The sequence below is a fragment of the Lynx canadensis genome, chromosome D3 (assembly GCF_007474595.2).
Source record: "Lynx canadensis isolate LIC74 chromosome D3, mLynCan4.pri.v2, whole genome shotgun sequence".
In the NCBI taxonomy this organism is placed as follows: domain Eukaryota; kingdom Metazoa; phylum Chordata; class Mammalia; order Carnivora; family Felidae; genus Lynx; species Lynx canadensis.
Genome location: NC_044314.2, coordinates 66,177,644 through 66,204,536, shown reverse-complemented (window position 1 = coordinate 66,204,536; position 26,893 = coordinate 66,177,644). Strand labels below are relative to the sequence as shown.

The following is a 26,893-nucleotide window of genomic DNA, read 5'->3' as shown; positions in this document are numbered from 1 at the left end:
CTTGCCACAAAGGAAAAGAAAGGAGGTCAGGGTCTCAGTGGCAATGGCCACGTGAGGGTGGGATCAGGAGAGGGTGGGAGGGCTCTGGCCTGGCCTTGTAGATAGGCAGTGCATATGGTATTGCAAAGTGATAGTTTCACTGCCAGCCAATGCTGTGCCGTCTTTGGCCATATGCAGTGACCTAGCTCCTTTCCCATTCTGAGCGGGGAGAAGGAGAAGGCCCTGCCATGCATGATGAGAGGAGGATCCTTGGGCCATTCGCCACTCCTGGCTCTCACATGGGAGATGGAGGAAGGTGCTCCTGGGTGCAGGACAGTCTGAAAGTGTTTGCTAAATATGCTCAGGGTCCAGCTGATGTGCTTGGGTCTACCTACCAGATCATCAGGTCTGTCCTTTACTTGCCTTGGAAATACCTGGAGATTTTATTTCCTAAAGATAGGATATTTGTGAGCTCTGTGGAAGGGTTTTTAACATACATGTCTCCAAGGAAAACTTTAACACCAGAAGTATTAAGGATAAGGTCCTATGAGATACAGAACTTTTTATAAAGCTGCAGCAATGAAGTTACTTGAAATTTGGTGTGGATGGACGAAGAGAGAAGAATAGAGAACTTTGAAATAAAGCCAAATAAATGCAGGAATTTAGTTCATGCTTAAAGGTATTGTTTCAAATTAATGGGGCTGAAATGGATTATTCACTAAAAGGAGTTGGAACAACTGGTTAGCCATCTGGAAAATGGTAAAACTGGATACCCACCTCACTCTGCCAGGCTCTACTCCAGATGGACTAAAGATTTCAGTATTTGAAAAATCATAAAAGTACTACAGGGAAGTATGGTGATTTTTTTTTTCTGCCTGTGATCCAGGACTTTAAAAGTTCTAGATATCCAGAATTGTTGAAGACATGGAGAAATAGGCTTTTTCTTGTTGGTGAGAATGTCAAATACTACAATACTACAATACTACAATTCACCCACATAACATTTCTAAGCGTGCAGACCCTGATCACTTGCCTACACACAGATGGCTGTTGTTTATTCCTTGGTGTAGGGCTTCAGAGCATGGACTTGAGCTCCGCTTGCAAACTCATGGTCCTTGCTGTCACCTGACCTCATAGGGTAGTGGGAGGATTGAGATAAAACCCACGCAGTGGTCTGAGCCCTGTTGACTGCCTAGTGGGCAGTCACTGCATTAACAGCAGAACTGCAAACAGCCCCATGGTCCTATAGTGAGGAACAAGGTAAATAGAGCTGTTGTCCTGTCATAACAATCAGGATGGGCCAGATTGTGCTGCAGTAAAAACCTCCCACATCTCACCACTTACCTGTCACAGATCAGCTGGGGTGCCCTCTGCCTGTTACAAAGGAACCATGTTGACAGGAGCTCACTGGACACATTTTTCCAAAACCACCAAGGCAAGGGAAAGACCACAGCGAACCACAAGTGATACTTGTCCCTCCTTTTCCATTCCCATGCCCAAAGGAAGCTGCCAAACCACACCTAAGTTCGAGGGATAAGCAGCTAATCCCCCTGTGAGGTGGGGCCGTCAGCATGGAGAAGATGAACAGGACGCTCAGTGGTGCAGCCATCACCGAAGTAGGGCCAGCCTTTGTCAATACCCACGGGAAGATGCCTGTTTACTAAGGCTGCATGGCTTAAATTACAGAATGTATTCCTCACGGTTCTGGAGGCTGGAAGCCCAAGATCAAGGTGTTGGCAGGGTTGTTTCTCCTGAGGTCTGTCCCCTTGACTTATGATGGCCATCTTATCCTTGTGTCCTCAAATGGTTGTCCGTCTGTGCTCTAACTCCATCTTATAAGGACACTAGTCATATGGGATTAGAGGCCACCCATATGACCTCATTTAACCTTAATTACGTCTTTGAAGACCCTGTCTCCTAATAGAGTCACCCTCTGAGGTAGTGGTGGTCAGAACTTCAGTGTGAATTTGGGGGTGGGGAGAGGGGGAAGCACTGTTTGCCCATAATAATGGCCAAGATGGATTTCTTGTTTTTCATTTTTGCTATTGCAGACAGTGTTGTGGTGAGCACCCTTTGAGCATCGCTGAGTGCTGAGGTGCAGAGCCCCTCCAGGCCACGGCAGCAGGATATGCCCAGTAACGTCTGGGAACTTTTTCTTCTTCTTTCAGAAATCTTTGTGTACCTGAAGGTACAGAGACATTACCCTATACTTCCCAGTTTTAATGTTTTACCTTTTACATCGACTCTTGAGTTAGCTTGTAACTAATGGCGTGGCTCTGCTGTGGCCATCAGATGGCCAGTGATGAGCAGGGCTCCTCCGCCCACCTGTGCTGGACATGTAATCTGATGTGTGGAGCTTCTGAGTTTGGGGGCTTGTGTTTTCCACAGTGTGACCTATTCTGCCCTAACCAGTAGAGGATCCCATCTTACCTTTTCCCACGGGGCACGGACCTGCCAGCATCAGGTTCAGGATGCCGTGCTGGCCCAATGTGTCCAAGGTGCCATCTTTCTCATACATACCTGGCTCTCTGGTCCAGTCTATCCCCCACCAATTATCTAGTTTTATAGTGAGTCTTCATTATTTGGTAGAGAAACATTCCCACTACCTCCCCACCCTGTTCTTTAAATTGTCTTGTCTAATTTTAAAAACACGTATTATCGTAAACACAGAGGTGGTGTGTTCCTTGCTTGGCTCCAGCAGTGGTCATTTCTTAAGCCGGGGGCGTCATGTTGGTGGACTGCCTGGCTAAGCATGCTGTCCTGGACGGCGGGAGTCTTGAGCTCACTTTCTCTTCGGGCTGTGCTTTCCTCATTTGTAGATGGGTGACATGATCTCTGTTACAAGGGTGTTGACAGCCTGGGAAGAGCCCCTGTCCTGCAGGGTGCCCTTGGCAGCCCATTCCTTCTCTCCTGGCCTCAGGGGTGCACAGCCAGGGTTGGGGCCTGTGTGTGATGGGTGCTCATCCACTTGCCAGGTGGGGCCACCAGACAGTGGAGAGGAGTATCCTGGGCTGCACTCCCTCTATGTGCCTGAGCAACAGGGGTCCTGGGCTGACAGCCCACACTCTGCCACACAGGTGGCGAAGTGCAGGTGCTGTGTGGTCAGCGCAGGGATGCCTCCTGGCCACTGGGAGTGCCACATGAAGTCCTGAGTGCACAGTGTTGTTCACCTTGACACTTTTGCACCATAGCCAAGGTTTTCTGAAGGCCACGAGTAGGGAGGTGGGCAGCCTCTGAGGGCCTACAGGGTAGGGGAAGCCAGGAAGCATGGAGTTGGCCAGGTATCCAATCCAGGGTGCTGTCCCCTGGGAGATGGCAGCCTTTCCACCACCAAGACCCTATGTTCCTCCCCTGAAAATCAGAGTGCAAATGGGAGCCATGCATAGTGGTGGCCAGGAGGGTAGCCCAGGGCCAGTACAGCTCTGCCCCTGTGCTTCCACCCTGCTCTAGGTGTCCACTTCACAATGCCCACTGTGGCCTCCTGGTCCCTGTCATTGTGTCCTGCATCCCATCCCCCTCTGGCCCGCACAAGATGCTGAACTTTGGCAAGTCTCATTTTGCCACCTGTGTAATGGAGAGAATTTCTGCCTCACATGAGCTTAGAGGCAGCAGGCCCCTCAGGACTGCATTCACTGTCCCCGGTCCTTCCCTTTCCTTCCCTTCCCTGTGAATGTGTGCACGTAGACACGTGTATGTGCACAGAACCCTACAGCCCATTCTGAGCATGCGGTGCATCTGTAGGCATGTTATTTGCACATCTGTGAGTTGTGGGGGGGGGGGGACCCCCTGCCTGAGGTAGCCTCTGTCATAGGAGCAAACACATGGATCCCTGTCAGAAAATGCATTACCACCATTGTGTTTAGGGACCCCCTCTTCAAGTGGAATCAGGTTCAGAGGACCTGCCTGGGCATAAGCCCATGGGGGTTGGCCCCCATTCCATGCCTAAGGATGAGCGTTGTCTGGGTGCTGTTGTCAGCCCTGGGCAGCTTGCTGCTGCGGACCAGATCTCTTGGTGGAAGTGGGCCCCAGAGGCTGGCACTGGTGCATGGGAATGGTCACACTTCCTGTAAAACAACAAGCTTTTCCGTGTGTTCACCACGGACAAAAATGCTGCTGGCCTTTTGTTGGCTGAGTTCCCACCCCTGCCTGTAAGTTCATGGGGGCAGGCTGGCTGAAAATGCTTCCGAGTAGGACTTCCTTCCTGCTATCTTGCCAAGCTCCCTGGACTTGCTCCTGGGGGTGACAGGCATCCTCAGCTGCAGCTTGAGGTGCCTGTTTATGGAGCGGCCTTGCCTGCCCAGCCTGCCTGCCCTGCAGCCCCACAGCCACCCTCCCTGGCGTTACCTTTCGGTCCAGCATGATTGGCCTGTCTCTCGGTCCCAAGGAGAAGTGTGCAACTGCTGGCCTCAGTGGCCCGGCCTCAGGAAGCCTCTGCTGGCCTTGGGGCACACTGGTCGTTCACACCTCATATGCTGCAGCTGCTAGTCTGTCAGATATCACTGTGCCTTTGTCCATAAAGCTCACTCCTGCTGCCCCAGCCAGCCCAGCCTGGCCCTGCCAGTGTGGGAGCACTGGCAGAGCACCCAGCAGGGACTTGGCTGTGCTGTGGCAGGGGAGAACACGCACGCTGGTGGGAGGGTCATGCTCACCTCTACCTGGTCACCCATCATACCACGTGGGCCTTGACCCCAGCAGAGGAGCCAGGTCCCACGGGATGTGGCTGTAACTTGGCTTCTGTTGCCTTCCCCTCCAAACGCGGTGGGGCCCTTCCAGAAGGGGTGCTTGCGGACCTGGGGGGAGGGGAGTGGTGAATGTCCAGACACAGTGTGGGACACTGCTGTGGTTAACTGCAGGCAAGGAGCTCCCATGGGGCCTGGCACACTCCTGCCTGAGGGGGTAAATCTTCCCCCTCCGAGGAGCCGGGAATGCCTGAGCTCTGTGGGAGCAGAAGGTTTTCAGTTATGGAGCAAGTGACTTGCTGCTTTTGGACAGAACGAGAAGCTTCAGGCAAAGGATGGAGGTGGCTGTCAGTGTATCTCCCCAGGCCTTCAGGAGTGCAGCACCCTTGACTCTACCACAGAAGCCTGTTTCTACAGCTGTCCCCCAGATCTTGTTTGTGGACTTTCTGGTCCATGGGGAGATGTCCTGGCTGTACTTGAAGCTCAGAGGGGGTTCCTGGCCCCAGGGCTTGGCTGTTTTACCTGTGCATTCAAGAAAAAAGCCAGCACAGGACCCTGCCGGGCCTCAGGCCACCACCACCTGCTGCTCCTGGGGGATGGCTATGCCAGAGACAAGCAGGCCTGGGACTGGCTTTTGGTCCCCTAGGGGAAGGGCTGCTGGAGGGCATGCCTTACACCCCCCCTACCCCCACACCATACACACAGTGTTCCCTCAGTCGCCTGGGGAGGTGGAGATGGCCATGTTTGCGGTGTGCACTTGCTGCTCAGGGAGAAGGAGGGTGCAGGGATGGTGCCTGGCTCCCACCTCCCCCTGGACTCCGAGGCCAGGGCTATTCGTGGCCGTGTCCTCCCTCCCCTCAACCCTCCCTCCCAGGCAGGGCTGGCCGCACTGCGTCCCCGGAACCCCTCCCCAGGATCTGCATCTTTGAAGCCACGGATACTGACAGAGGATTCAATGAATCCAAGGTCGCCAGTCGGGCGTTGACAGATGCCCGGCCACGATACTATTTCTGATTTAATAACCGAATGGGAGGCTGGCCCTTGGTAATAATTAGGGCTAATTACTGAGGAGGTGTTGACAGACGGGCTGAGAGGAAACAAACTACCTTTATCCCCAGGCTTAGAGTCAGATTACCAGCCCGGTGCTATCTGCCCCTCAGAAAGTAGACGCTTCAATCACTCACTGAGGCTTCAAAGGGGAAAGGGCCCTGACAATGCATAGGGTTTGGAAAGAAGCTATGAAGTGCGCCTTTGACTCCGAATAGCCAAACGGAGCCCCATTCCAGAAATGGTTTCTTTGTGAAGTTTGAGTTACCCCAGCAAACCTGCTTCCCTGGCTCGGGGCCGGGGAGGGTTGCTGTGGGCGCAGGCTGGGTTGGTGCCGGGGCTGGCCCAACCCACCCAGGTCCCTTCTAGGCTGGGCCTGTGCCTGGCAGCCCATGGGGCCCAAGCAGGGAGGTGCAGCATGCTTTCTTTGGCCCAGGGAGTGTGTCCAGTTCTTTGTGGCCATGAGCTGTATGTAATGGGATAGAAATCTTACTATCCCAGCAGAATTGCTCCTTCCCTTGTCTCCTCTGGACATGCTTTCCTAAAGCTGACATGGGCAGGTCTGGGCTCTCTGGAAGGGACTATGCCCTTGGCCTTCTTTATGGCAGGATCACCCCTCTGGGGCCTGGGCATCCTTCAGTGGGCTGCCCCCACCCCTGGCTTGAGTGGTGAGCCAACGCCGTGGAGAGATATTGACCCCCAGGAGACTCAGCAATAGGGTGACCACTTGCAGAGGGGTTATCCTAAGTTGTAGGCTGGCTTCTGATGCCCTTATGTGGACCTGCTGACTCCCCTGGGACTCCCTGCATTTCAAAGACTGTGGATGGCAGCGGTCAGAACCCCACTTCCCTGGTATGAAGCAGCAGCCCTGGGAAGTTTCCCAGTGACCTGGCCTAGACCGCCCAGGTCACTGTGTCTGTGATGTGGCTTCGAGCGGCCAGTTCTGGGATTCTTGCTATAGTCTGTCCTGATCAGGAAGGTGGGAGGGTGACAAGGCAGCACTCAGGATGGGCCTGTCCAGAGAGCATCTTTCTGGTTCCAGGTGTAGCCTGGGAAGTATAAAGTGAGTGGGTCTCTGTTCCTGCAGCCTGAAGGACCAGCCAATTCAGAAGCTTCCCACTAGGATGGCTGTGTACTTCAAGGAGAGAATGAGTTGGTCAGCCTGGTGGAGAGCTGCCTTCTTTCCCTGGCATGCTACTCTGCTTCTAGAAGTAACTATGGTGCTGCTGCTGCTGCTGCTGCTGCTGATGGTAACAGTCATCGGCTAATTTCCTTAACTGAATACTGCCTACCTTATATTAGGGACACTAAATGAATTTAAATCTATTAGGGCACCATAATAAGATGGCGTATTATTTTAAATGGGATAAACACTTAAAAATTGGCATTAAATCTGTTTAGAGTCACCTGAGTAGAATTAGATAGAAATTGGCTATAAGCCAGAAAAGTCTAAGCAGGAAATGGTTTTCATAGCATGTTAGTGGTAAATCAAATCAATTGTAGCTCAAGAAAAAACAGCACAATATTGTCAAATATATTAAAAAAAAAATAATGTTCCAGAAAATGGCCAAGAGCAGTGACCTAGTGCATGCTTGAGCCCTGTTCTCGTCTTATTAACATCTTACATTATTAGCATGGTACATTTGTCACAGTAATGACCCAATATTGCTACATCATTATGGACTTAAGTCCCAATTTATTCAGATATTTTGAGTTTTTACCTAATGTCCTGTTTCTGTCCCAGGATCCTATCCAGGACAGTACATTACATTTAGTTGTCATGTGTCCTTAGTCTCCTCTGGCCTGTGACAGTTTCTTAGACTTTCCTTATTTTTATTATTGCCTTGACAATTTTGTGGGGTACCAGTTGGGTCTTTTGTAGAGTGTTCCTCAGCTAGGATATGTCATGTGTTTTTCTCACAGTTAGACGGGTTGTGGGTTTCTGGGAGCCAGACCTCAAAGGTAAAGTGCCGTCTCATCACATATTAATGGTACATGTTGTCACAATGACATCACTGTTGATGTTGACCTTGGTCACCTGGCCGAGGTAGTGGTTGTCAGGTTTCCTTTCTGTTAAAGTTATTCTTTTCTCTCCCTTTGCAGACTGTCCTCTTAGGAAGGCAGTCAGTATGCGCAGCCCCTGCGTCAGGGGTGGGAATTCTGTTCCACATCCTTGAGGGCGGAATATCCATACAAATTATTTGGAATTTTCCTGCATGCAAGATTTGTCTGCTCTCTCCTGTTTGTCTATTTCTTCAGTCCTTTTATTATATCAGATTGAACTCCTAAGTATCTGTTATTAATATGATCATTATTATGAAATGTACTTACAGTGAGTCGTAACACCTGCGCACACCAGCATGTCCACAATCCTGGCATGGAAACTGATCCATTACCTCAGAACTTTCCTCCTGCTCCCCCTCGGTAGTCAGCCTGTCTCCCCACCCCTGGCCCCTAGCCACTGCCCATCTGTGCTCTCTACCTTGTTGGGCCTTTTCTGGAATGCCATATAACTAGGCTTATGCCATATGTAACCTTTCACTCACCATAATTCTCTGGAGAGCCATCCGTTTAGTTGTGTTTTTCAATAGTTTGTTCCTTATTATTGCTCAAGAGTATTTTGTTCACCCATGGTTGGACCTCTGGGGCAGTATGAACAGAGCTGCTATAAACATTCATGTGCAGGCTTTTCTTTGCACATAAGTTTTCATTTCTGTAAACACCTAGGGGTAGGATTGCCAGGAATATGATACACGTATATTTTATTTTGTAAGAAACTACCTAACTTTTCCAGAATGCTGGTACCACTTTACATCCTTACAAACAATATATGAGAATTCTATTCCACATTCCTGTCAGCACTTGGTTTTGTCAGATTTTCTTCTTTATTGTAGCCATTTTAGTAGTTTGTGGCCCTAAGTTCCATTTCATCTAAGTTGTTGAGTTTTTGTGCATTGAGTTGTTAATAGCATTTCCTTACTGCCCTTTTAATGTTGGTGGTGTGTCGGTCTCGAGTGATAATCCTTCTTTCATGAGGATAGTTTGTTTCTTTCCCCCTTTTTTGTGGTTGTCAGTCTAGATAGAGATTTATCAATTTTATGAATCTTTTTTAAAGAATCAATCTCAGGGCACCTGGGTGGCTCAGTTGGTTGAGCATCTGACCCTTGATTTCAGCTCAAGTCATGATCCCAGGGTTGTGGGATTGAGCCCTGAGTTGGACTTCGTACTGAGCATTGGAGCCTACTTAAGATTCTCTCTCTCTCCAGAGGGAATGAGCCCCTCTCCCCCACTCATGTGCTCTCTCTGTCTCTCTAAAATAAAATTAAATAAATAAAATGAAGAGCCAATCTCTGATTTTGTTGATTTTTCTCTGTTGCTTTACTATTCTCTGTTGTATTCGTTTCTGCTCTATCCTTATTATTTTCTTCCTTTGGTTTGCTTTGGGGCTTATTTTGAGCCTCTTTCTCTAGTTTCTTAAGGTGCACACTGGGTCATTGATTTGAGACCTTTCTTTCTTTCTAATGTGGGCGTTTTTATAAAGTGATCTCTACACCCAGCATGGGGCTTGAACTCATGACCCTGAGGTCAAAAGTCTCATGCTCTACCAACTGAGCCAGCCAGGCACCCCATATGTAGACATTTAATGCTATAAATTTTCCTCCATGCCTTACTTTAGCTGCATCCTACAAATTTTGATTATTTTGGTTTTCATTTTTATTGCATGTAAAATACTTTCTAATTTCTCTTGACTACTTCTTGGACCAATTGGTTATTTAAAAGTGTATTATTCATTTTCCAAATATGTGGAGATTTTCCATTTACCTTTCCACTATTGATTTCCAGCTTAATTCCATAACGTTAGAGAATATATTTTGTATGCTTTTGTTTCTTCTTCATTTTTTAAGGTTTTGTTTTATGATCTGGGATATGGTCTATCTTGATGAATATTGCATGTGCATTTGTGAAGAATGTGTTTTTCTGTTAGATAGAGTGTTCTCTTAATGTCAACTAGGTCATGTAGGTAGATAGTATTAGTCAGGGTTCTGTATGACTTTTTGGCCACTTATTCAGCTAATTACTAAGGACGTGTTTAAGTCTCCAGCTATAATTACATATTTGTTTATTTCTACTTTCAGTTGCATCAGTTTTTCCTTCATGCATTTTGAAATTCTGTCATTAACTGAGTACATATTTAGCACTCTTAATATCTTCTTGATGAATTGATACCTTTTATTTTTATGTATCCTTATCCCTGATAATATTCCTTTCTCTGAGGTCTACTTTCCATGATATTAATATATTTTCTCCAACCAACTTTCTCTTATTGTACATATAGTAATTCTCTTTCATCTTTTTACTTTTAATCTGTGTTTTTATATTTAAGGTGGGTTTCTGCCAGATAACTTATAGTTGGATCTTTTTTTAAATAGCTTATCATTGTTGGATCTTATAATTAACACATTGAGAGCATTTATATTTATTATAATCATTGATATGATTCTATTTTGGTCTACCGTTTTGTTATTTTCTCTTTTTCCTCTAGTTTTTTGGTTCCCCTCTCCCTGTTTCCTGTTTCCTTATGAATTATTTAAATATTTTCAAATACTCTTGTTTAAATTTTTCTATTGGCTTTTGGCTGTATCTCTTTGTATTATATACTGTGTTTTTAATGGTTGCTCTGGAGATTGCAGCGTACATTCTCAACCTTTCACAGTCTTCTTAGAGTTAATTTTTTTTTTCATTTCAAGTAAAATATCAAAGCCTTACAATCATATATGTCCTCTTACTCTCCTGCCTTCATGTGATAGCTGTCATACTGAAAACCCCACCACAGTGTTATTTTAGTAATATACATGTTCACTTAAGGGGTGAAATTTTGCTTTTATATTTACCCAGATATTTACTGTTTGTCTTCCTCTGCCTTCTTGAAGGCCCATATTTCTTTCTGGTTCTCATTATTTTTGAGCTGTAGAACCTCATTTAGTATTTCTTTTAGGCTATATCTGCTGGTGAGAAATTCTCTTTGTTTTCCTTCATCTGAGAATATTTTTGCCTTCATTCCCAAAAGAGAATTTACTGGATATAGAGGGTTTTTTTTTTTTTCCTTTTAATACTTTAAAGACACCCCACCGTCTCCTGGCTTCTGTGGTTACTGATGAGAAATCCACACTAATTCAGATTACTATTTCCCTATGTATGTGTCATCAATGTTGAGTTATTTTCCTTTATTATTTTCAACAGTTTAATTATGATGTGTTTGAATGTAGTTTTTATCCTGCTTATGGTTCATTGAGTCCTTAGATCTATAAATTTTTGTCTTTTCTCAAATTTGTAAAATTTCAGGCAGTGATTTATTCAAGTAATTTTCCTGCTCCATTTCTTTCTCTTCTTCTAAGACTTCAGTGACACAAATGTCAGACCTTTTACAGTTATTTCACAAGTCACTGAGGCTCTAATCGTTTATTTCAATCGTTTTCTTTTCTGTCTTCTTATTGGATAATTTCTATTAATCTTCATGTTCATTGGCTCTTTCCTTTGTCATCTCCCATTCCATATTGAATTTTTTTGTTTCAGATTATTGTATTATTTGGTTTTGACATTTCCTTTAAAAAAAACTACCTTTTTAAAAATGTTTATTTATTAATTTAAGAGAGGGAGAGAGCGTGCATGCAAGCCAGGGGAGGGGCAGAGAGAGAGGAGAGAGAGAATCCCAAGCAGGCTCTGCTCTGTCAGTGTGGAGCCCAGCACAGGGATCAGTCCCACACACCGTGAGATCATGACCTGAGCTGAAATCAAGAGCTGGACGCTTAACTGACTGAGCCACCCAGGTGCCCTAAAAAAATTGGCCCTAAAAAAATTCTATTTCTCTGTTGAGAACTTTACTTCTGTTCATTTCAAGTGTGTTTACCTTTGCTGTATGGAGCATAATCCTAAAAGTTGCTTTAGAATCCTTAATGATACTCCCAACATCTGAATCGTCTCAAGGTAGGCATCTATAAGTTGTCTTTTCCCATGAGAACTGGTCTCATTTCCTAGTTCCTGGTATGTTGAATAATTTTGTATTGTATCCTAGACATGTCCTGGTTGAGTATTACTTTGGGCCCTCTGGAGAATGTTGAGTTTTATATTAGCAGGCAGTCAATCCAGTTAGAATTGCCACACAATTCTGTCTTGCCCTTTGTGGGCTATGGTTTTAATCTCTTTTCAATTTTCAAACCTTTTGAGATGTTCCTTTGGGTCCGTCCCAGGCTTATGAATCTCAGCAGTGAGCCTGGGACTTTTGTGGGTTCATTCACAGAATTGAGAGACCTTTTTCTTTAGCTCTTTCCTCTCTGCAATTCTCCCTCCCTCCCCTGCCCCCCACTCACACTCCATCCTGCAGGATTCTCTCTCTGGCCAAAAAGACAGAAGTTTCTCTCAGAGTCATTTCTCCCACACAGTTCTATGTCTGGGGCCCATTCTTGGGGCAGTGCTGAGAGAGAAAACAAACCATCAGGGATTTCCTCTCACATTCTTTAAACTCTTTGTAAAGTTGTTAGTCTAAGTTTTAGCCACTGCTGCATGGCAGCTATGCAAGCTGGGCCTATCCTCAAGGCAGTGCCTCAAGACATAATAATAAAAACAGAAAACTCATCCCCATACAGGTCACTTCTCCAAAGTTTTGCCTCCAAAGTCTGTCTGCTATTGTTCACTTTTCAAAATTTTTAGGTAATTGCTCCTCATATTTTGTCTGGAGTTTTTATAGTTGCGGTCAGCCAGAGAGAGAAAGGCTATAGTGAGCTTATGCATCCTGGCCAGAATCTGTCAAAGTAGTTTCAATTTACATTTCTGCATGAGTGATGTTAAGCATCTTTTTATATGTTTAAGGGCCATTTTCATTTCTTGTGTATGTGAATTCATGTCTTTTGCCTATTTGGTCTTTGGACTTTACTTAATTTTGAAGATTTCTATGTATTTTATCTTATTTTATTTTTTGAGAGAGCAAGGGAGGGTCATAGGGAGAGAGAATCTGAAGCAGGCTCTACACCTAGCATGGAGCCCGACTCGGCTTGATCTCATGACCTTGAAATCATCACCTGAGCTGAAATCAAGAGTTCGACACTTACCCAACTGAGCCCTCAGGTGCCCCAAAGATTTCTGTATATTTTAGAAATATTAGAATTTTATCTCTTTTGACATGGAAAAAATTTTAAGTTTATTAGGTCATTTTATCTTCTAAGTTGGTATTATGAATGGACTTTTCTTTAACAGGTTACTGTTTGGGCATAAGGAAGCTATTGAGTTCTCTTTGTGAGTTTTTTTCCTGCTACCATACTAAAGTTTTTTTTTTTTTTTAATGTTTGACTCTATTTTATGTTTGATTATCTGAGGTTTTCATGTATATAATCATGTTATCTGGAAAATAATTTAATGTTTTCTTTTCTAAGTCATATGCCTTTAATTGATTTTTCTTATTTAATTGCATTGGTTTAAACCTCCAGTGCAGTGTTGAATAGTAGTATAGATGTTGGGTATTCTGATCTTAGAGGAAATACCTCCAGTATTCCTTCATAAAGTAATGTCTGTAGAACTAAGGAGGGGATTTTGTGTGTGTGTGTGTGTGTGTGTGTGTGTGTGTGTGTGTATTTTAGTCATTTTTAGTCAGTTTCTATTTGGTTAGGTGTTTTAGTAAAAAATGGGTATTGAGGGGTGCCTGGGTGGCTCAGTTGGTTGGGCGGCCGACTTCGGCTCAGGTCGTGATCTCGTGGTCCGTGAGTTCGAGCCCCGCGTCAGGCTCTGTGCTGACAGCTCAGAGCCTGGAGCCTGTTTCAGATTCTGTGTCTCCCTCTCTCTGACCCTCCCCCGTTCATGCTCTGTCTCTCTCTGTCTCAAAAATAAAAATAAATGTTAAAAAAAAAAATTTAAAAAATGGGTATTGAATACTGTCAAAGGCTTTTTTTTCGTATCTATGGAGATAATTATATGATTTTTCTCACTGATTTATTAATATGTTGTATGACATTAATGGATTTTCTAATTGAGCTAACCTTGCATTTCAAGGATAAATTCCACTTGGTCATCATGTATTATTTCTTTAAGTTGATGTTATATTTTGTTTGCTAATATTTTACTATTTTTGCATGATATTCCTAAGTTATACTGATCTCTACTTTCCCTCTGGTCAAGCTTTAAATATATCTCACGAATTCTGGTTTACAGTGTTTTTCATTGTCATTTTTAAAATTTGTGGATTAAGTACTTCCCCTTTTACCTAAAATCTATTGTTTAATAAATGTTTAAAAAAATTTTTGTTTATTCATTTTTGAAAGACAGAGAGAGACAGAGCACAAGCAGGGGAGGGGTGGAGAGAGAGGGGGACACAGAATCAGAAGCAGGCTCCAGGCTCTGAGCTCTCAGCACAGAGCCCGACACGAGGCTCGAACTCACGAACTGCGAGATCATGACCTGAGCCAAAGTCAGATGCTCAACCGACTGAGCCACCCAGGCACCCCACGTTTAATAAATGGTTTTAAATTTTTAGTTGGGAGGACACTTTAGTTTTTATTTTGTTAATTTCTAGTTTGTGCTGTGGTTATAGTATATGTTTATAATATTTCTTTTTAATGGAAATTACTGGTATTTTCTTTGTGACCCAATATACAATTTTTACACATGTTCATGTGCACTTAAGAAGAAGATGTAGTCTCTGTTAGCAGAGTGTAAAGTTCCATATGGATCCATAATATTTACCTCATGGAGTCTTCTATCTCCTTACTTAGTATCATCCACTTGATAATGACTTGTACTGAGAGTAGTAGTATATCATGTTTTCCAATTATTGATGAGTTTTTTCTGTGACTCTTTACATTTCCTGTAGTTTCTGTTTTATAAAGGTAGTGTTTCTGTTGTTTAGCGCATAGATATTCACAGCTATCATATATTCATTGTGAATTGCAGCTTTCAGTATTGGAAAGTATCTGGGTTTGTCAATTCTAATGCTTTTCAGCTAAAATTCAACTTTGTTGACATCTGTATTTCAACTCCTGCTTTTTTTAGTTTCTTTTGCCTGAAATACCTTTGTCCATCTCTAATTTTAGCCTTTTAGAATCACTTTAACTTTTGCTTATTAACTTTATAATCTGAGTATGGTTTTTCATCAGATATATGTGTCATGAATATTTTCTCCCTGTCTATAGCCTCATTTTTTACACCCTTAATGTCTCTTGATGAGAATTAGGATTTTGAGTTTCATCCATGTGAGACTGGAGTTTATACAGTTTCAATTTTGTGGAATAGTCTATTGTATGAATATATCAATTCTATCCTGTTCTGCAGTTGAGGGCCATTTGAGTTGTTTCTAGTTTTTATTAGCATGCATAATATTGCTATGAACATTCTTCTACAAATCTCTCCTTGTACACATGTGAGAATTTCTTTAGTTTATCTAAGAAAGGGGACTGTTGCATCATAACGTGTGCAAACTAATCCCAGATTGTTTTCCAAAGTGATTCTTTCAATTTATGCTGCCGGTAGCATGGTAAAGGTTTCTAGTTGTCCCACATTGTAGTCAACATTTGACAGATTGTTTAATTTTTTGCTAATCTTCTAGGAGTGTAATTCTATCACACTGGTTTTGACAAGCATTTCCAAGATTAGGTTAAACATCTCTTTCATATGTTTATTAGCCATTTATGTTTCTTATGAAATATCTATTCAAATTCTTTCGCTTATTTTCCTTTTTGCTGTTTGCTTTCTTCTTGATCTATGTGTTCCTTATTCTGGTTATGAGTCCAGGGCAGATTTATCTTCCTTCCCCTCATCTAGAGTGCTTTTATAATTGTAAACCTACAGAAGAGCTGCAAGTGTAGCAGAGTAAATACTTGCATACTCTTCACTTGTGTTCACCACTTGTTAACATGTTGCCACATTTGAAAACAATGTGCAGACATCATGATGTTTCACCCTTGCAACACCATTGCCTGAGAATAAGGACGTTCTTCTCCATAAAATACCACTGTCCTGCTGCCCAAGAAAATTAACAATAATTCCATATTATCTGTAGTCCATATTCGCATTTTCCCATTTGTCACCAAAATGTCCTTGATAGCCCCCACCTTTTTTGATCTAGAGTCTAATCAAGGTTCACCTGTTAGATTTGGTCACGATGCCTCTAGTCTCTCAATTTAGAACACTCACCCTGCTTTTTGCTCTTGTTTTTTCTCTTGATCTTGACCTTTATGATAAGTCGGAGCTAGTTATCTTGCCCAGTATCCCATAATCTAGATGTATCTGATTGTTTTCTGCAGGTTGTTGGCACAGATGTACAGGGATGGTGCCGTGTCTTCTGGCATCACCTCAGGAGATAAGTGATGCTGGTTTGTTTACAATTGGCGGTGCCAGCTTCGATCTCATGGTGAAGGTGGTGACAGCCAGATGTCTCCATTGTTAAGGAACATTCTCCTTCTGTGATCAGTAAATAATCTGTAGTGTAATACCTTGGCACAATGTAGATCTCCTGTTTCCCAACAACCTTTCACCTGCCTGGATCTTTTTTCAAATCTGAGTGGTGGTTTTATGCTCTCAACTTGGAGTTTTAGCTCCCTCTTTTTATTTCTTTAAGAGCATTAAATATCCCTGTTTTATATGCCTGAATGCTTTGTGCACTAGAGGTCTAGTTCTGCCTCTTGTTGTTTCTCATGGCTCTCACTCATGGTGCAATTTTTCCTTTTTTGTTTCTATGAGTTTTGATTACTTGCATTTCATAGGGCTTTATCTATGAATTCATTCAGGCCGGTGTTGAAGGTGGGCTCCTTCTGAGAGACATTTACAGACTGAAGTTTTGAGGACCTCCCAAAGTGGTGTAAATTAGGACTAAACCCTGGGAGCTGGCATTATTCTGGCAACTCTGGTTGTAGGTTTACCTCTGGTTCAGTCTAACACTGAGAATTCAGCCTTGTGGGGGTCTCATCTTTATGGAGATACTCCTGTGAGATTGCCCACTTTGGGAGAGCCCTAGCATTGTCTTTCATCGATTCAGAGGCCTTGCTTGAGAACCAGAATTCTGGGTCACTAATGTAGCAAATGCCCTCAGGGCGGGCACCAACTGGGGGCTCCGCAGACCTCACTAGGTTTAATTCCACTGAAGTGTTGGGCCTGTGAAGGTTCTAAACTTTTTCTGTTGTTGTTGTTGTTGTTTGTTTTTACCAGCTTAGTGATGTACTGAAGATTTTGGTTTTTTATTTTATTAGCATTTTTAGTTGTTTTGTGGGCATCTATCCTGCCAGGTAGTAGTGCTTCCCTAGTCTGTGCTGGTTATGGAATTCTTAGTGCCTCTTGGGGCTGCTGGAGCTGTTCTAGGCACACGTGTGAGAGGACTTGGGGTCCTCTTTGAGGCACTCCCAACATCCTGTGTAGCCTGTCCTTATACTCCCAAGCAGGCAGGACCCGGTTGGCGGGGACAGGCAAGAGCAGTGCATGGGTATCTGTCTCTGGGTGGTGGCTCCCCTGCTTGGGCTCACTTCATGCTGGTTTTGATTCCAAGCTTCTTCTGGGACCAGTGGCTCTGGGGCAGTAAAAGGAAAGGATTCTGTGACTGAGTGGGACCTGTTTGCAGGTTAGGCTGTGGGGCACACAGAGGTAGGGACCCGTGGTCTTTGGGTACCAGCTTCTCCCCTGGCCCTGCCTCTTCTGTGTTTGCCAGTCACTGGTTGGTTGTGTGTGTTCTCCTGCGCACACCCCCCCAGGAGGGGCGTCCTTGGGTCCCTGTGGCTGCTGCACCTGCCCAAGGTACACATGGCTTTGTGGGACGGTAAGTTCCAAATGTAGCCCTGATGCCTTTCCACATGGGACCCTGCTCCCGCCCCTGCCCCTGCTGCTGTCCACACCAGGAGGGAGGGTCTGGGGCCCCTCTCTGTGTGGATGACCCTATGTAAGCCCTGCCAGACTGCTGCTTCTAAGATGGGATGTAGGGGGGCGCTGTCATCCTCCATCCATGGGCCAAGGGCCTGAGGGGCTTTCAGGGGGGTGGGGGAGTGGGGGGTTCATAACATCAGTTGGAAAGGCTGTCAGAGTTGCGCAAATTGTGTCAGATTGTCTTTCTTTTTAATTTTGAAAAGAATGTGTCTCTCTTTGACATCTCGAGGAGCAGGCAGAATCTGAAGTTGTGCTCAGTGGATTAAGTTTCATGTTCCTTTGCCCTCTGGGAGGAAAAGACAAGTGACAGAACAGGGAAACGAAGCAGCGGCGGGCGGCTGGTATCACGCACTGGTGTTGCACAAGGGGCTGTGGCCTCCGCTCCGGGCGGCCCAGTGCCAGGGAAGATAGGATAACGCGATTATTCTCAATTAGATTAATAAAGAATAATTAGATGTCATAAATCAAGTAATCATAGGATATTGTCATGGGAAAAATATGTAGCTAGAATTAATTAGTTTTCAAATAAAGCATTTATTTTAATTGCTTGAAATGATGGAGCCCTTAATTGCCGATGCATCATTTTGGCCTGAACATTTTGGTTGTTGTAACAACGTGACGGGTTTGTTCCCTGCAGTTCTGAGGAAACAATAGAGGAGAACTTGATTTCATCACCTCAGACTGAGCCTTGTGCTGGTGAGGTTCTGGAAACTCCCATCAGGCCGCAGGCAGGTGGCAAGTGTGGGCTGGGCTTCGGCTGGCACTGCCCAAGGCCCCCGTGCTGTCTATGAATGTGTGTGTGAGTATGTGCGTGCATGTGCATGCGTGTGTATGTATATGTGAGTGGATGTGAATGTGTGTGCCTCCTGTGCATGTACGCAAGCACGCGCTTGAACATGGTGTGTGTGCAAGTCGGGACTGTACCGTGGGAACCTGCACAGAAGTGGCCTGTAGGACTCCAAGGCCTGGACTGTGGGGTGGAATGCTCCCCACTCCCTAGTCCCTAGGGACCAGGGCTTTTCTGGTGGGTTGATGTGCATTAGCGGGGTTCTCCATTCTTGGGTTTTTCCAAATCTGAGATCCTGGAGCTGATCAGCTATTCTTGCAGAGCAGGCATAGCACAGACAGTCAGTAGCTTTTGAGGATCCAATAGCTGCTCCTCAGAACTTGTCCCAAGCCCACCTGCTTGAGGGTAGCCTAGCAGGGTTTGTAGCCCCAGCCCAGAAGCATCTCCAGGCAGCTTACCTGTCCCACAGCAGAGCAGGGGCCATGGGTTGTGGAGCAGTGTGGGGTCAGGTTCTTCTGCCCACAGGAGGCTGTCCTTATGTTTGAGAAGAGTCATTTGGTTTTCAGCCAAAGGTGAGAGGGGCTTTTAGAGTGAAAACCCTAAAAAAGAAAGAAAGAAAGAAAGAAAGAAAGAAAGAAAGAAAGAAAGAAAGAGAAAGAAACAAGGATTTGGCTATTTGTAAGGCACATTCCGAGGGACCCCTTCCTTCTCTTTGAAACCCCTCGATGAAGGCAGGATGGAGCTGTAGAGTGGCTTCCTGGGGTCTCTCACCATTAAGGGTAAGCATCTGCCCCTTCTTGGCCCTGGCCCTGTAGTCTCTGCTCTGGGTCATTAGGATCTCAGCCCCCAGCCCTACTTCCAGCCCTCACATGGGCCAGGCCTCAGCCAGCCTGGTGCTGGCAATGGCCTCCTGCCGGGTCTGTGCAGCGTTTCCCAGGTTCCTGTGGTCTCCAGAGGCTCGGGTCACTGACCGCCTTGTGCTGCCTTGGTGACTTGGAGCCCCCTGGTTTGCAAGTTCCCAGCTGCCTTGACGGTGGCATTTCTTAGGTGTTTTGAACCTTTTGCTTAATCAAGCTACTCCTGGCTCTATTCTGACGGGAGAGAGAGAACGAAAGGGTCTGGGATGGTTTCAAGGAGGGGAGGTACACAGGGCTTCGCTGTTAAGGGTGTGGATGAAGCAGTGCCTGGACTGATCTGCTGGAGAAACCCATGCCTCTCTTGCCTCTGCGCCTGCGCATTTGCCTGTCCTCAGCCTGCAGCCCTCTCCTGCATGGGCCTCCTCCGTCCTTGGCTTAGAACCCTCTCTAACCTCTGGCATAGGCCAGAGCCCCCTCCTGGAGGAATGCTGTCTTCTCTGCTCTTGTCCTTTTCCCTGCCCCAATTCCTCTGGTGGCTGTGGCTGTGGCTGTGGCTGCTGCAGTGGTCGGGTGGCCTCCTCCCTGACGGGCAGGTTGGGAAGTGTCTCAGAGCCCAGCAGGAGAGGACCTCCTGATGAAGTTACTACAGTTCCCCAGCGGTCTGCTCCTGGCCTTTCCCTTTCAACCTTCAGCCTGGCCTGGGACCTGCCCCTTGGTCATTGGGGCAGGTCACTTCTGGTCCAGCAACCACCCCTGTACCATCACTGGGGCAGGCTCAGGCGGGGACACAGGGAGGCTTCTTCTTTCAGGTGGGTGGGCCCCAGCAGGCTTTAAACATAGGACCAGTGATTTGAGGAAGGGTCACTCATCTGTGATATCAGTCCTCCAGGGGAGTGGCAAGGTGACTCAGTCTCTTGCCCCTTGCCCACACACCAGTGCCCAAACCACTCTGCCCCTTTGTGGCAGCATGCCATTTCAGGCCTGGGTCTGAGTGGCCTGGGGCAGCTCACCAGATCGGTCTCTGCCCTAGTTTCACCAACAGTAAATGGGGTGCTGCCTTCTCGAAGGGTGGTTGTGCAGGCCTTCAGGACCCAGCAGGTGGTATATTTTAGCACACGTGAGGGAGAGGGCCCTCTCCATCTTTGGGTCCTGCTTGCCCAGGGACCCCACACACCTCTTGTCTGTCCATTGGTTCATCCCTTCAGTATACACTTGCTGAGCAGCTTCTATGTGCTTGGCCAGGCCTGTGGTCTGGGGGGAGCAGACCAGCGTGGCCCCTGTTCTCACAAGCTTGCTGCGGGGCCTAGGTGGGCAGCATGTCCCGGCATGTCTTTGCCCCGTTGCAGGGAGGAGAGGAGATGGGCCTCGTGAGGGAGGAGGGAGACTGAATTTGCAGGATTCAGCTAGGTCCAGAGATGAGACTGGGTGTGTGGAGAGCCCAAGTGAGGAGGAGTCTTCCCTGGCTAGAGCAGTGCTGCTGCAGCCAGTGGGGTCCAGGGAGCCAGAGGTTACAGCCGGTGGGTGGACAGGGAGGCCTGGAGGCCAGTGGCTGGCTCTACGCAGGACACTGAGGGTAAGAGTGGCCTCAAAAGGGTGTGGGTGCCATGGTGCCCACCCAGAGACAGTATAGGTTGGGGCCACGGTGATGCCATTTGAGTGTAGAGGCCAGTAGGCAGGATGGAAGACAGGCTGAAGGGGGTGGGCAGCATCCAGGGGGGCTCCTACTGACTACCTTCCTGAAGGATGACAGGTGTGTCACTTACACCCTCCCTTGGTCCCCAGGTAACTGCACCTCCTTCCAGTATGGCAGCCTCGCCGCTCCCACCGCCAGACCCGCGGTTTGTCCTCCGAGGTACCCAGTCGGCAGTACATGCGCTGCATTTCTTCGGAGGAGCCGAAGGGCAGGGGCAGCCGCTCCTCCTCTCAGGGTGAGTAGCTGCGGTCCCAACCTAACCCCAGGGGTTAGCCCGGGGTGAATTCAGAAGGTGGTGGGCTAGCAACGAGCCCGGCACTCAGTTGGGGGTCCTAGTGAAGGGCTCAGGCTGCCCATCACTTGGGCAGACTGCCCTTTCAGAGCCTACTCGACAAGCTGTCCCTTGGGCCCGCCCCCCTCGGAGGAGGTAGGAACATGCCCTCTCTGTTATAGACACCATCCAGTTTACAGTGACGATGGAGCTCCCCCATTCCTCTCCAGAGAAGTAGACTCTGCCTGAGGGACTCTCTGCCCACCACCCTTGGAAAAAGAGCACTGTGCCACTTTTACCCTTAGTTCACATGTACAGCCATCACCTAAACGAAAACCCAACAACGGAACGTCTGGTCTACCAGCTGGGTGGTTTCCAGGCCAGCCCTACAGAGCATGCTGGGAATGTCCTCCGCTGACGCCTCTTCCTGAGTCTGTGCTTGCACTTGTCAGAACAGATCCCTGAGTGGGCTGGTGCACATCTGGAGCCTGCAGACACGGAGGGCGGTTGCTACCCTGGACGGCCATCGGGGCCAGTGTGTAACCTGGCTGCATTCATTGCCCCAAGGGCACCAGCTCCTCAGGTGGGTCTTGGTGGCGGTGAGTGCAGTCCCAAAGGAGTTAAGCTGTGGCTTTCACCAGGGGCCAAGAGCTTGCCAGTGGAGGCTCTTGGGGTTTCCCCCAGCTGCCAGGCAGCCCCTCCCAGTGCGGAGCAGTGTGACCTCTGCCCTTGGTCTGCCCTGAGACTGTAGGTGGGCTGGGTGCCCATCACTGCAGCGTCTGTGACCACTGCGCTATCCAGGCCCACTGAGATGATGAACACAGAAAGCAGCTCTGTCTACAGCCCCACACCTCCCTGGCCTGAGCAGGCCTCTCCAGGGGCAAGAGCTGGGGGCTCAATGGCTGAGCCCAAGGCATCTCCTTAGAGGAGCCTCAGCTTCCCTTCCCCAGGGCTCTGGTGTCACAGCGGCTGCTTTGATGGGTGGCCACCTTCCCACGAGGTGGCTAGGACTGGTCACCAGGGTGGTGCAAAGCCTAAACCTAATGCCTACCCACTGACTGGGGCTGTGCTCCAAACCCTGAGTGTGGCCACCCCTAGGGGCACTGACAGTGCCACACAGGCACCCAGGTCCATGGCATTTGGGCTGACCAGTGCAGGGTGAGATGGGATGGCGAGAGCGAGGTGGGGTCTGGCACTCCTGGTAGAAGAAACTGCGTGTGCCAAAGCCACTGCAGGCCCAGCCTGTGCGTGTCATGGGGGGTGTGAGGGATGGAGGCCGGGCAGCAGAGCCCAGAGGGGCTGTGTTCTGGCACTGCCACCACAGCTTTGTGGAGGTACCAGCTTGGGGACTCCAGGTGAGAGGTGGGCCAAGAGGCAGCAGGAAGGGGCAGGTGGGTAAGAGAATGAGTTTATGTCTATCAAGTTTAAGTGAAACTTTCCTGAATGCCCTCCAGGGCAGGTCTGTGTTCCTTCTCTAGATTTGGAGCCCAGACATCTGGGTACCATGGTTCCCAGTCCCCAGAGGAGGAGGCCTGTCAGGCCCCCACCCATCTTCAAAGCACTTTTGTGCCAGACATGCCGTTCCCACCACCCTGAAGGTGGCTTGCAGGTGCCTGACAGACTGGAGGTATCCGGAAGGGCAGTGGCCCCGGATGTATGTGCTTGCAGGGCCGTTGCGGCGCCTTGCCCCCTCCCTGGCCAAGCTGGCCCCCATCTCCAGTTGGTAGGGAAGGCCCTCCATACAGTTGTGGTCTTTCCCTGATCCTCAGAATAGATGTTGCGTCCAAATACCCCACTTGCACTGGAAGTTCCTATTTGTAAACATTCCTCTTGAGTTTTCAGCTGAGGCCTTAGACCCTTTGGGGTCTCCTGCTCCTCCAGGGCCCAGATACCTTGGGCTGTTCTCAGGGAACTCCTGGCCCTGAGTTCTGCTCCCTGAGCTGGCCTGATGCTGTGTGGGGAATAAATGTTGATGGTACCTCCCCTTCCAACCTGGATGGCATGGCGGTGGTCCTGCTCTGGGCAGGGGGCCCATGGGTCAGGAGGTCCACAGCACAGACTGTGCAGGTACTTGGAATGCCCAGGTGCATTTACGTTGCACTAGAGGCCGTGCACCCAGCTGTGTTTGGAGCCAAGTCTCTCTAAAGTGGCCCTTGAGAAAGGAAGGTACACTTTCATGTCAAGGGGAGGCCAGAGGACAGAAAGCTGGGAGCCAGGCTGAGAGTTAGTTGCCGCCTGCGTGCCTGAGAGCACACCTGTGCCAGTGACAGCCACCTGGGTGGATTTGTTTCCTCCCTTTTTCATTGCGAATTGTGCATACTTAGAGAAAAGTGCACATAACATGTTTACAGACCGTTGTGTTATTACAGAGTGGACACCTGGGTAACCACTCCAGTCAGGAAACACAACACTGCCGGGCATGATGTCTGCCCTGCTCCTGGCCTCGGGAGGCAGCCCCTTGCACCTTATTCTCACTGTATCATCTGAATGTGCATTTCCAAAATGCATGGAGTCGTCATGTCTAATTTTTTCTCTACTTAAAAAAATGGAGCCATACAGAACAGCTTCCTCTGTATATGACTTCTTCTATTCAGCTTTATGTTGTGAGATCCACCATCATGCTACACAGTGCATTGTGTGGGTTTTTTCCTGTGTGGTATTCCACTGGATGTGGATTGTTTACCATTCTACTGTCAGTAGAGATCTCGGTTGTCCACTTGGGGCTGAGAATGGCACTTAGGAAGGCTCCTATCTGGGGTGCCTGGGTGGCAGTTAAGCTTCCAACTCTTGATCTCAGCTTAGGTCTTGATCTCAGGGTTGTGTGAGCACAAGCCCCTCATTGGGCTCCATGCTGGGCATGGAGCCTACTTAAAAAAAAAAAAGAAAAGAAAAGAGAAGAAAAAAAATCTTAAAAAGAAAGAGTCCCATCTGGGTCTCCTGGTGCCAGGTGTGCCGTGTCTGCAGGTGGGACCCTATATCCAGAGGTGGGCCGTCCGGGCCACAGGGTGTGCACATGTTGGGCTGCTCAGAAAGTGGCAGGCTGTCCCCAGTGCAGTAGGTGATCCCACCCTTCCACTGCCCCCTGGGGCCTGGGAGCTTCTGGTGTGGCCTCATTTGCATTTTCCTGACCACTTAATGAGCCAGCCCTCTTCTGCATTCGTTAGCCACTGGGACAAAGTCTTCCTTAAATGCACATTTCTTTATTGGATTGACTACCTTTTTCTTACTGAGAGTTCTTTTTATATTCTGGATATGGTTGATATTTTTATATCACCAGTTACTTCTCCACATGGTGGCTTACAGTTTGCACTCACTTAATGGTGTTTTTAATGAGCAGAAGTTAGCCATTGAAATGGAATCAAATTTGCCATCTTTCCCTTATGGCTGGAGCTTCACCCTTGTTTCTTTTTGCCCACACTTCATTTGGAATTTCCTGTCGGTAGGGATGAGCATTCTTTGTTTCCATCTGGATACCCGGTGGTCTTGTCCTCCCTGCCCTTATTTCCCCTCCAAGTTCAGTGACGTGGGCAGTTGAGGAAGTAGGTAGTGGGGAGTGGCTTCCAGGCAGGGATGTTGGAGTGGCATGCCCAGTGGCCAGAGAACCAGGGTGATGGGGGCGAGGTCTCAGAGTGGCTGGGGAGGTTGGGAGACTGGCTGCATCATGCAAGCAAGCTTGTTGGGGGAGCGTGGCAGTAAATATCTTGAGGAAAAATGGGAAGCAGATTTTTCATGGGTCAGAGAAGGAAGTCACAAACCTGAGAAGGAGGAGGTGGGGAGGAAGAAGCCTCAGGGCATCAGCATGAACTTGTGGCATTTTGAAAATATATACACAAAGATAGATACAGAAATTCTTGTGTGTGTATGTTTGCATGTGTGAGTGTGCGTGTTTGTGTGTGTGAGGTATGTTTGCACGTGTGAGTCTGTATGTGTGGTATGTTTGCATATGTGTGTGTGTGGTATGTTTGCATGTGTGACTGTGTGTGTGTGGTATGTTTGTGTGTGCGTGTGTATGTGTGTGTGTCTGTGAGGTATGTTTGCGTGTGCGAGTCTGTGTGTGTGTGGTACATTTGTGTGTGAGTCTGTGGGTGGGTGTGAGGTATGTTTGTGTGTGTGAGTGTGTGTGTGAGGTATGTTTGCATGTGTGTGTGTGAGGTATGTTTGCGTGTGTGAGTCTGTGTGAGTCTGAGTGTGTGTGAGGTGTGTGTGTGTGTGAGGTATGTTTGCGTGTGTGTGTGTATGTGGTATGTTTGCATATGTGAGTCTGTGTGAGGTATGTTTGCGTGTGTGTGTGTGCACGTGAGGTATTTGCATGTGTGTGGTATGTTTGCATGTGTGAATCTGTGTATGTGTGTGTGAGGTATGTTTGCATGTATGAGTCTGTGTGAGATATGTTTGCATGTGTGAGTGTGTGTGAGGTATGTTTGCGTGTGTGAGTCTGTGTGTATGTGAGGTATGTTTGCATGTGTGAGTGTGTGTATGAGGTATTTTGCATGTGTGAGTGTGTATATGAGGTATTTGCATGTGTGAGGTACGTGTGTGAAATATGTTCGCCTGTGTGAGTCTGTGTGTGTGGGGAGGTGTTTGCGCGTGTGAGTGAGCTGTGTGTGTGTGTATTTCCTGGCTCTGTCTACTGAGAGGGCCTGGTGGCGGCAGCACCTCACAACAGTGAACAACACCAGCATCCAGATCTTGGTTTGCAAGTATCTCTCTGCACTGAAAGGAATGAGGGTCCCTTGGAGAAATGATACTAGGTCTGGAATATCTTGCTGATGGACACATGTCAGAAGGACTCTGAGCCAGCTTGAAGGGGGTCCCATTGGCCGATCTGGGATGGTTTAGCACAAAAATAAATAATGAGAAGTGTAGATGACAACCCACTGAGTAACACAGGAATGTGTGAGTCCAGAGCAATGGGGAGGCGAAAGTCCGTTCTTCCTGTGGGATAGCACCTTGTAATTGTAGAAGGTGGTGGGCTTGGGAGTCACCCACCAGTGGCTGTGAAGGCCTCAAGGACAGGTGGGCAGCCCTGCTGTGTGCCAAGGCTGAGCCGTTTGAGGGTTAGGATACAGACTGACAACTAGAGTCCTGTGTCTTTGTAAAGGTGTTTTTCCTTTAACTTTTCAGTATCGAGTCGACACGCTTCTCCAACATCCCGCAGGTCGGCTCCTGGGTGCCCTTCCCCTTGGTCACATTGTGTCACACATTTGTCATAGTCTGCAGTTTGTCTTGGGACCCTGACACCCTGGCTGTTTTCTAAATGTGTACATACCGAAGTCTGCTCTTTGTGGACTCGTCCTGTGGGCTTGACGATGCCCACAATCACGTAGGGCCACCCCAGGGCCACACAGGGCGGTCAGCACGCTGCAGGGCCTCTGTGCACCCCCTGTAGGTGGTAGTCCTCCACATGCCATCATGCTCCCCCCCACCACACACACAGAGAACGCCCCACCAAGGGAATCGTACACAAGGTGGCCTTTAAGCTCTGGCTCCCCTCACTTAGCAGATGTTCCTACAGGTGGTTGCATGCGCCCCAGTTTGTCCCTGTCTGTTGCTGAGTGGAATTCTGTGGTGTGGATGCGTCACTGGTTTCTCAGTCTCCTGTTGAAAGGTTGTTTCTGGTTTGGCTCAGGCAGTTATGAACAGAGCTTCTGTAAACATTTGTGTATGGGCTTTTATGTGAATATAGGT

At 47.6% G+C, this 26,893-nt stretch overlaps 1 protein-coding gene and 1 non-coding gene across 2 annotated transcripts in view; one reads left to right on the top strand and one right to left on the bottom strand.

Moving 5' to 3' along the window:
* The window catches only part of GNB1L (G protein subunit beta 1 like), a 59,326-nt gene that overhangs the window by 5,845 nt on the left and 26,588 nt on the right, over positions 1-26,893 (top strand). The window contains exons 2-3 of the mRNA XM_030336659.1: positions 21,024-21,169; positions 21,663-21,788. Of these exons, the coding sequence (XP_030192519.1) occupies positions 21,045-21,169; positions 21,663-21,788 (251 nt within the window). The 5' untranslated portion in view covers positions 21,024-21,044. The remainder of the gene's footprint in view (positions 1-21,023; positions 21,170-21,662; positions 21,789-26,893) is intronic.
* On the bottom strand, positions 9,256-9,328 carry TRNAK-UUU. Its single transcript has one exon. It is a non-coding gene; the product is annotated as a tRNA-Lys (tRNA).